General features: G+C 53.4%; 2 protein-coding genes across 2 annotated transcripts; both read right to left on the bottom strand.

Annotated features, from left to right (window-relative positions):
- Positions 1 to 1312: 1312 nt before the first annotated feature.
- Positions 1313 to 3115, bottom strand: HOXA5 (homeobox A5). The gene is made up of 2 exons (XM_007945678.2): positions 2554 to 3115; positions 1313 to 1563 (listed from the first exon to the last, which is right to left on the bottom strand). The coding sequence occupies exons 1-2, from the start codon at positions 3113 to 3115 to the stop codon at positions 1313 to 1315; spliced, it is 813 nt and encodes a 270-aa protein (XP_007943869.1).
- Positions 3116 to 5168: 2053 nt separating this feature from the next.
- Positions 5169 to 7311, bottom strand: HOXA6 (homeobox A6). The gene is made up of 2 exons (XM_007945670.2): positions 6870 to 7311; positions 5169 to 5428 (listed from the first exon to the last, which is right to left on the bottom strand). Exons 1-2 carry the CDS (start codon positions 7309 to 7311, stop codon positions 5169 to 5171), a joined length of 702 nt encoding a protein of 233 aa, XP_007943861.1.
- Positions 7312 to 10069: the final 2758 nt, after the last annotated feature.

Genomic DNA, 10069 nt, shown 5'->3' with positions numbered 1-10069 from the left:
GTAAGTAACCTTCCATTTGTAGCAAATTAATTGTAGTTTTTTTTTTTTTTTTTTTTAAAGGCCACTGGGTGCAGGGTGAGGTATGGGGAATGGGTGCTGGGGTGGGGTAAGGGTACAGGGTTTGGGGAACATAAGCTGGCATAGTAGCCCATGCAGCAAGTGGAGGCCCAGGACAGCCTAGGAGAGAAATAGGACCTGTGTGGGCCTTGAGGGCCGCTAACAAAGCCCTACTTTCTTTCTCCTTCTTTTTCATCTCCTCCTCTTCCTTTTGTACCCAGAAAGTTCACTTCATTTCCTCAGAGATGGGCAAGGTGGACTGAGGCTTTGGACTGGCCTGAAGCTCCTCCACTTGGTGCCCTGAACTTTCTGATGGGTCAGAGAGGAAGGCGGCAGGTCAGGGGTTGGACTGAGGCCTCCTTGCATAGATAGGCAGGCTGCTCAGGTAGCCCCACTCCTTGGCTTTCAGGACTGGACAGAGAGACAGGAAAGCAGAAAGAGCCGCTCACTAGTTGGCATAAACCAAACCAAGAGAACTTACAATAGAAAGTTTATTTTTTTGTTTCCAGTCAGTATTTTTTTTTTCCTTAAAAACAAATACAAAAAAAAAAAAAAAAAGCTGATCACAGTTTGCTTAAACAGCCAGACTTGGACAGTATTTGTAACTTTGTTCACAAAAACATACATCACTGAAGCTGCGCTTATAAGAGCCACTTCCAGAGTTCGTGCAAAGGGTCCTACAAAGGCACGCAGGGACACACCGCTTGGAGTCACAGTTTTCGTCACAGAGTCACTAGTCACTACACGTTGAACAAGTTAAGTTGTGTCTCATCAAGTCACCTCTACAACAGCATTAATTACACAGGGAATATAGGTAGTTTGAATAAAAATATCTTTAACAGCTTGGAGCTATTGAGACAGGAACACTTCCACGCACATGCACAGTTAACAACTCGAGTGCAACACACAACATTGGCACTAAACGAGGTCGAAGGGGGACTTTTTTTGTGTTTTTTTTTTTCTCTTTTCTTTTTTTGTTATAGTTACTTCAAGTAACAGCTTGCTTCATATAAATAAGTTAAAACATCTATTTTTTTTTTTTTCAAGACAAAGCCATTCAGGACAAAGAGATGAACAGAAAGCAGATCTACTTATACAGGCGCTATAATGGCAATAAACAGGCTCATGATTAAAAGATGAATTAGGGCAACGAGAACAGGGCTTCTTCACAGAAGGAACACGAGGGAGTTTCAGAAAGTCACCTTAGTACTGACACTACGCGGGATCCGCTAATACCGCTCAGTACTTTCAACGCTCAGGGGCGGAAGGCCCCTCCCGCCGCCGCCATGCTCATGCTTTTCAGCTTATTATCTTTTTTCCACTTCATTCTCCGGTTTTGGAACCAGATTTTAATTTGTCTCTCGGAGAGGCAAAGAGCATGGGCTATTTCAATCCTTCTTCGGCGGGTCAGGTAGCGGTTGAAGTGGAACTCCTTCTCCAGCTCCAGGGTCTGGTAACGCGTGTAGGCCGTCCGGGCTCTTTTGCCTTCCGGGCCGCCTATGTTGTCTGCAACAGAAAAGTCAGCGGTTTAGCCACCAACTCCTCAGCCCCCCGGTTTCTGAAGTCCACCAGATGGACGAGCCAGGGTCCTGAGCAGTGAAGGGGGGCGCGAAAGGCTCAACAAGTCCTCCCTCCACGCCCTCCCACCCCTCCCGAGTTTCCTTCCCTCTTCCTCTCTAGAAAGAAAACAATACGATTTGGACTCTGGGAACAATCGGCCCATCTGAGGCTGGAGCCGCGTCCCAGAGGGCTGCCCTGGCTGGCCCTCGGCCCTCTCCTGCCCTCTGGCCCTGCCCCAGGCGCGCCCTGAGCCGGGGCCATAGCCCTCCCAGGCTGCCCACCACTCAGACAGCCATTGAAGCACGGCCCTTTCCTGAGCGCCCAAGTGGCCTCCAAGTCACCCTTCGTTAAAGTTCCAGCCCCGAGAGCCGCCTCCTGTTCCAGCCTGCACCTTTGGGGCGCCTGGTTGCTTTTTCTTCCCTTCTTTCTCCCTCCTGCCCCCAAACTTGAGAATCCCGCCGGCTCTCGCCTCGGTTATTCCCCCCAAGCCCCTTTTCGGGGGCTCTAATTAGTAACGCTGTTTCCCCAGCCAGCGTCGCCCTCCTCATAAATTATCCGTCCTGACAAGCCCGATTCACGGCCCCTACTGCTGTCCTCTACCTCTCTGCGCCCTGCTTGGCTGGTTTGACCGGGAAGCGCGTTCCAAGGCGCTGGGGTTCAAGATAGGGTTTTTTCCTCCCCTCCCCCTTTTAACGTATAAACTCGCCGGGTCAGCGACGGCTCCCCCAACAAACCCCCGCACCAATCTGCGAGTGCAGGACGCGGCACAGAGGAGGAAAGAGGAAGGCAGGGGGAGAGAGAACCGCAGGGAGAGGCGCGGTGGGGCTGCGAGAGGCGAGACCAGGGGAGAAGCAGGGAGAGGGCAGCGAAGGAGAAAGAGGGTACCGAGAGCTGCGTCCTCGCAGCCGCGTGGATTTAGAAAAAGGCTGGCTTTACCATGACTTATGTGCAGCTTGCGCATCCACGGGTAGATCTGGGGTTGGGCAGGCGGCGCCGGGCTCGGTTCGCTCTGCGCGCTCGCCTGCTCGCTGCTGGCGGGGGTGTCCTCCTCGGCTCCGGACGCCGTGCCAACCCCCTCTCTGCTGCTGATGTGGGTGCTGCCGGCGTTGGCCGAGGCGCCGCTGGAGTTGCCCAGGGAGTTTTTCCCGCCGTGATGGCTGTCGCTGCCGGGCGAGGGGGCCACGGCGGAGCAGGGCAGCGGGTCGGGCGGAGGCGAGTGCGTGGACGTAGCCGGCTGGCTGTACCTGGGCTCGGCTGGCGCCGCGCTAGCGCCGGCCGCATAGCTGCGGGCGCGCTCCCCGGAGCCAAAGTGGCCGGAGCCCGAGCGGCCGACGCTGAGATCCATGCCATTGTAGCCGTAGCCGTACCTGCCGGAGTGCATGCTCGCCGAGTCCCTGAACTGCTCGCTCACGGAACTATGATCTCCATAATTATGCAACTGGTAGTCCGGGCCATTTGGATAGCGACCGCAAAATGAGTTTACAAAATAAGAGCTCATTTGTTTTTTGATATGTGTGCTTGATTTGTGGCTCGCGGTCGTTTGTGCGTCTATAGCACCCTTGCACAATTTATGATGAATTATGGAAATGACTGGGACATGTACTTGGTTCCCTCCTACGTAGGCACCCAAATATGGGGTACGACTTCGAATCACGTGCTTTTGTTGTCCAGTCGTAAATCCTGCCTGATGACCTCTAGAGGTAAACTCGTGCACTAATGGGGGAGTTGGGTGGAGGCGAGAGGGGTGGCGCGCGCACCCCAGGCTCGTGCCCGTCGTCCGCCGCCGCCGTTCAGTCGGACTCGAGCGCCACCCGCTGGAGGCAAGTCGCATCGCCCCGCTTCCGACCCCGGGCTGCAAGGGCCGGGGTCGAACTGAGGTTACAGCCCATTATGGCAAAATTATTACATTTCCCTCGCAGTTCCATTAGGATGTACCAATTGTGAGGCCGTCAGCTGCCGATCGTGCGTCCGGCGAGGATGCAAAGGATCAGGGGGAGAGGGTGGCTCGAATTTTGGCATTCACAACAACTTTATTTCCCCCGTTTTGCAGCCCCTCTCATTTTGTGTCGAGATTGGTCTCGATTGTGCCCGTCCTGCCGGCAGCTCTGAATTTTGAAAATACAGATATCACCTTCGGGGAAGGGAGGAGGCCATTTAGCCAATTGGGGAAATAAATCCTGCCTGCAGCAGCGGCAGCAGCTACAATTATGGCTCTGTTTTTGTGAGTGCATGAGGGACAGTGTCCCTGCCGCTCTTAAATGACAGGCGTCTATTAAAGATAGCTTTTGTGTAGTGTTTTTCCGAGGCGAGGTCAAATTCCACACACTTTTATGACCGGAGTCGATTTTTCTTTCGTGAAAAATATGGTTTTTGTGTCATTAGCTTGCCATTTGATTTGCTTAATTATCCAGCCTGGAGAATCTTTGCCAGCCGGTTCCCTTCCTCGGGGCAGCCGGGCCCCAAGCCGGAAGGTTCTCAGTGAACCTGGCCAGTGGGCCCAGGCTCCCTGCGGCCACAGAGGCTGTTTAAGAATTGGGGATCCGTGGGCCGAATTACTGGTGTTTTGCTTAGACCTCCAAGAGTAAAACGAGGGCGCTAATAGAAGCATGTCGTTGCAGTGCCTGGTAGCTCCGTGGTTCTTTTCCTGGGCTCTAGAAGACGAAAGTAAATCACAAATATAGCCAAAAGGCAAAGGGGACCTCTTCGCCGGACAGCGGGCATCGTAGGCGCCCCAGGCACGTTTGAAAGCTAGGATTCCAGCTTCTCCCATGGTCCTGGGCCCCCTTGCTAGGTCCTTAAAGCTGCTGTGGTGGTGAAGCCGACGCTGTGTCCGAGAAGGCTGGGAACAGGAATCGAGAGCTAGGAGTCTGCAGGAGCCCGCAGGAGCCCGCTCGCTCCCCAGGCTGTAAAGTTCCTTCCGGGCCCAGGTTGCCTCCACTCAGCTGAGGCTGCGTCTCTTCCACTGGCGGTTACAGCCGGTGCCAAGAGGCTTAGCTCTCTCGGGGTCCCCCTTTGTTCCTCACTCTCCTTCCTATCTGAGGGCGGTCTGGGAGGTCATGGAAGGGCTGGGGCCCTAGGCCCTAGGCCCCCTCTTTCCAGTGACAGAGTCGATTTGATAGTGCCCTCCGGGACTTGGTGGCAAGGGAAAGAGGCAGAGACGCCCAAACCCCAAAATGGGCTCTTTTCTCCCCAGCAATCCTGAGACCGACAGCGACCCCCGCGCTCTGAGCTTTGGGCGCTCAGTGACGCTCGCACAAGAGCCAGAGATGAATTCGGGGCACGCCCTGGTGCCCCGGAGCGGGTTTAGGCAGCCTTGGGGAGCCAGACTGTATGTGTGCAACGCACCCAGCTCCACCGATCGCTCAGATCCAGTGTTTGTAGGCTTTTTTTTTTTTGTTGTTGTTGTTGTTAGAAATGCTTACAAAGCTCCGGGCTTTCCTGAAGCTGCACCCCAGGTGGGAGCAGGCGGAGAGAAAATTTGGGGAGCAGGCAAGGGCAAGGGGGCAAAGCCCAGGGAGGTTGCGGCGCTGGCCTGGTCCTTGCCCAGACATCTACTCGCCCGCCTTTGCCTCGGAGTCCTCCCCGCTGGGCTGCGTGGAATTGATAAGCTTATTCTCCTTTTTCCACTTCATGCGGCGGTTCTGGAACCAGATCTTGATCTGGCGCTCGGTCAGGCAGAGTGCGTTGGCGATCTCGATGCGGCGGCGCCGCGTCAGGTAGCGATTGAAGTGGAACTCCTTCTCCAGCTCCAGGGTCTGGTAGCGAGTGTAGGTCTGGCGGCCTCGGCGCCCGTGGCTCCCGTACACAGCACCTGCGGGCAGGAATGGCCAGGCGCGGGTGAGCGAGAGTCGCAGTGACCGAACCAGCCAACCCGGCTCCCTGCTCCTTGGGCCTCTGCGCTGAAAGCTATTCGGTCTGCACTCTAGCCTCTCCCGCTATATTTGACCAGAAAGCAGACTGGATGGGAGAAGATTATTTCATACTAGTCGAGATTTTTTTCCACCTCAAACGACTTAAGGTGAAAAGTTAATGCTTTTAAAAAATCTGTCTCTTAAGAAAACTATTACAAGTGAAAGAATAGAAAAAGTGTTCTTAATTCAGGGCCCCTGAGCCGTGTTTTAGTGGGGTAGTGTGTGTGTGTGTGTCTGGAAGGAGATAGGTTTGCAACCTTGCGAGTAGTGTAGTAGTGTAGACCACTCAGAATTCACACATGGGTCTCTGTGAGGATGTTCCCAATGGCCAACCATGTCAAGATTCAGCATGCTCCTTGGAAACTTAAATTGTCAGCCCTGTCAAATTCTTACAATTTCTCCCAAAATTATATGGCCCTTCTGAGTAACAGTAAGCTCCCTTGAAAAAAAGAAGTGAATTTTAAAACAAAATACTATAATTAAGTTTTTTTAAAAAAATCTGCTTTAGACTGTGTCCTGCAGCAAGGGAAAAGAAGATTCCCTGTGGAGTTTTTGGAAACCAGAGGTGAAGAGATGGAGCTAAGGATGGCAGGCATTTCTGGAAATGTGGAACTGTGTGGTACTGTCAGTTCTGATGCCAAAGAAGCCCACGGGTGGGGGATTTCCCCCCCAAGCCAGGAGTGGGAGGCTCAGACAAGGGGTGGGGAGGCTTAAGTTGGCTAAGACTGAGCAGTGGAGTGGAAGAGGGAGGAGGGGAGGAAGCACAGAGAGAAAAGAAACCCTGAAGCTGGGGATGTGGCTCTTCAAGGTTTTAGGGAGACACTGGTAGAGACCAGAGGGGGACTATTGGGGTTTCTGAAAGGCAGAAATGAGAGAGGGTTGGGAAGTAAAGTGAAGTTATCAGGGATGCAGTGTGGAAGGCCCTCTCAGCTGGGGAACCTGAGCAGGGGGCTACTAGGGTATAGCTTGGGCAGACACTCCCTCTCACCCAGTCTTCCTCTTTCTTGCCTCCTTTCTCTTGAGATTGTCTTGAGACGGTCTTACATAAGGTGGCAGTGACCCCCCCCCCAAGGTGTCACATTACATGGACACTAGCGCCTTGCCTTTTCTCTGCCTTGGCCTGACTGGACCATTGGGAATAGGTTTGGGGTTTGTTTGTTGGTTTGTTTGTTAATCTCTTTAAAAAGTCAAAGAAACTTTGTTCATGCTTCCCTTTCTGGCTCTTTTTCACGTCTACTTTTCCTTTCTCTGTCCCTCTCTCCTTCCTTCCTTCTTTCCCTGATCCCTTCCCCCTCTCCCTACACTCTCTTGGGCGGGGGGCGCTGCAGGGAAATGCCTTACCCGCGCAGGAGTTCATCCGCTGCATCCAGGGGTAAACAGGGCTCGTGTACTTCCGGTCGGTGCCTTCCTCATGGAGGGCTTTGCCCTGCACGCTGCTGCTGTCGGGTTTGTACTGCTGCTCGGGAGAAAAGTGCAGGTAGTCCCCGGGGCCCCTCTGCTTGCCACTGCCTGAGGGCGAGGCGCCACTGAGGTCCTTATCAGAATAGAAACATGAGGCCCCGTACTCGTAGGACGCCCGGTTGCAGGCCAGGACGGAGTTGGACTGTTGGTAGAAACAAGGTGAGGTGTACGTCTTGTCCGGGAGGCTCGACGTCCCGTACGAGGCCGGGAAGGGCCTCAGCGCGTCATAACCGGCCGGGTAGAGGGGCAGCTGGCCCAGGAAGGAGTCCTGGCCGCTGGGCAGGCTCCCGGGGAAAGTGGGATTCACAAAATAGGAATTCATTTGCGCACCCCTCTGCAGGACTGTGATTTGTTGTGTATTAGTACATCTGGCTATAACTATTAGTAGTCATCGAACTGGTTTGTTTCTGGATGGCCGAACGCCAAAAGCGACAGCAGCAAATCACACCAGCTGACGCGGCGGCGGCCAATGGGAGCGAGCGCAGGAGCCTGCTCCCCGGGGACCACGGCGACCGAGGCAGCAAAGTTACAAACAGCCCCCAGCCCGCCCGCCCGCCGCCCGCCTGGCAGATTAATGGGCGCGCACAGCCAGCCGGCCCAGCTCTCTTCCCGAACGCCAGCGGCTGGCACGGCCCGGGCCGAGGTGCAAAGACCAGGCCAGGGTTGGGGCACCAGCGCCCGGGCGGCAGCAGAGGCCTCGCAAGGCCCGCTCTTGCCTCCTCCCCTTTTTGCCTTATTGGATTTTGCTGGGCTTCTTTTTTTTTTTTTTTTCCCCCCTTCAAACAGGAAACCTGACAGCCCCGTGCCTGGAGGGGCGGTGACAAGGATGACTTTGCTCCTTGCCGGCCTGCCCTCCCGGCAGGGCCCTGAGTTGCTCCTCCCCCTGCGCAACTCTACCCATGGGTGTGGGTAATGAGGCTAGAGAAAGGGCGGTGAGAAACCAGGCCTTTACTCCTCCCTGATCTTCACTCCCGCTCCCCAGGAATCTCTGCATCCCGCCTACCTCCTCTTTTCATCCCCACCAGGAGAGGGTAAGGCCCACCGAGCTGCTGACCAGGACGCCACCAAACAAACTCTTCCCGATGGCCCCTCCTCCCACACCTATGTCTTGTTTGGGTTCCTACTGGCTCCCCTCCAACGGGCCGGCCTAGCCTAAAAGCACCCCCATCAGCTGTGTGCCTCGCCATCCTGCTTTTGAACCCAGAGGACCGAGAGGCCAGAAACCAGTGTTTACAAGAAGAAAGAGACTTACAGAAGAGCCACCATGAGACCCAGTTCCACCGAAACCTGCCATGGAACCTGCTCCCCTCACCCAGATCACTAGCACTAGCCTTCTGCTGTTAGAACCGCTCAGAGCTGAGACAGATCAGAATCCAGATGTGGAATCTTCTCTGTCCTCATTCCAGAGGCGCAGGCAATGCAGGGCCCCTGGCGGAGCCAGAGCAGAGAGAGGGCAGAGCTGCAGGGCCCAAGGCAGAAGGATAATTGATGGGCTTGGTATCCCGGGCACCCGACAGCCAGGGCTGTCCTGGGCGCCTCTCCCTCCTGCCTTTCCTGAGGCTGCTTCTCTGGCCTGCCGCCTTCGGTTGCTCCAGGACCACAAACAGTTCTCTCACGGGCTCCAGAAATCCTCTGAACTGCCTTCGCCGCCATCACAGGCCTGGCCATCCCCAGACAAGACATGAAAAGCCCGTTCTGGCCTGCTCGCGCTTGCTTGAGAGGTGTGCCTTCGAGATAGTTGACTTTTACAGCACACGGAACAACCTTGTTTTGTAAAATGTGATATCGTTCCAGTGGCATTTTTATGACTGTGTTTGTTGGGCTTGTAAAACTCCTTAAATTAGCTTTAAAATCCCCAATTCTGTGGTGGCTGAGGAAAAACTATTTATATGATTTGGCTAAATTTCCGGAGGGTGTTTATAAGACTGTAAAACCTTGTCGAATGTAGGTTGATGTAGTTCAGGACTGGGGATGGGGGTGAGCAATGCCCCCTAGGAATCTGGCAATAACTTCCTTCATCTCTTCCTTGCTTTCTGATTTTTTCCCCCTACTCTTCCTTCTCCCCAAAGGGAGAAAAGTGGCCGGGGGCTGGCCTAATGTTGGCCTCCACAGAGCCCCCCCCTGGGGGCACCCCTATAAGTGGCCTGCCCGCGGCCTACGATGGGGGCTGCACCCCAATCGATCCAGCCCGGGAAAGTTTCTCCTTTCCGCACACAAAGGAGGGCCTTGTAGGAGAGGTTAGAATTGGAAATTTCCCTCCTATTTCTTCATGGACAGGATCTGATAGGTGAAAATGAAAACTCAGGAGTCAAAAATTACAAGGGATTTATTTCTTTAAATCTATATTAGAAGCAAATCGTGTTTGAGTTATTGTTTCTTAAACAAGTCCATCTGATGACAGTGATTGCAAGCAAGTTATTATTTAAGATGAAAATAATAACCCTTTAGAAATGTTGATAAATGTTTACGTTTCTAATTTTTCTTTCATTCCTCCTTGTCCTACACAGCACTAGGGCTGGTGACAGTAATATTGCTCTTATTATTATTTGTTATGCTTTGACCTAGAGTCTCAATCTAATAATTGCCCCAGCCAATAAGAGAATTTGATTTCTCAGCTAAGAGAAATAAAAAATATTATATCTCTAGTTTGTGTAGGCACTAAGGAAAAAAATATATTAAATTGAAATCTCTGCGTTTAGCCAAGGCTGATGCATATCACGTTATCATACTGGCAACAGACCAATTTATTTCTCCAACCAGCTTTGCTTTAGGTGCTATTCATGGGATGGATATATATATATATATGCCACGATCTACTCAGGCACGAACAGGAGCCTCAGACGCCCATGGGAGCCTCTCCAAGAGGCTCTCTCTCTCTCTCTGTTTCATCTCTGTCAAAGCCACATGCAAAGTCCACTTACCTTTCAGCTGCTTTCCAAGCGGGGGCGGATGGAGAACAGCGCCTCACAGCCTGCCCTTTCACAGGGCTGACCACTGAGCACCTCGACCTCTGCTGCCCAGGAACGTGGCCTGGCAGGTGTGTGTGGAGGGCTTCCAAGACCATCTTGTTCCGTCCTGGA

This window comes from Orycteropus afer, unplaced genomic scaffold (assembly GCF_000298275.1).
Source record: "Orycteropus afer afer isolate SDZICR_OR568_19922 unplaced genomic scaffold, OryAfe1.0 scaffold00008, whole genome shotgun sequence".
Taxonomy (NCBI): Eukaryota; Metazoa; Chordata; class Mammalia; order Tubulidentata; family Orycteropodidae; genus Orycteropus; species Orycteropus afer.
The sequence above is the reverse complement of the archived record's forward strand: the minus strand, read 5'-3'. Positions and strand labels throughout refer to the sequence as shown.

What these genes read in the sequence shown, in the direction of transcription:
- HOXA5 (XM_007945678.2), bottom strand. Translation starts at nt 3,115, where the DNA reads ATGAGCTCTTATTTTGTAAACTCATTTTGCGGTCGCTATCCAAATGGC. An exon ending in CAAGCTGCACATAAGTCATG is followed by an intron (nt 1,564 to 2,553) that starts GTAAAGCCAGCC and finishes TTTCTGTTGCAG; the next exon opens with ACAACATAGGCGGCCCGGAA.
- HOXA6 (XM_007945670.2), bottom strand. Translation starts at nt 7,311, where the DNA reads ATGAATTCCTATTTTGTGAATCCCACTTTCCCCGGGAGCCTGCCCAGC. An exon ending in GCGGATGAACTCCTGCGCGG is followed by an intron (nt 5,429 to 6,869) that starts GTAAGGCATTTC and finishes TCCTGCCCGCAG; the next exon opens with GTGCTGTGTACGGGAGCCAC.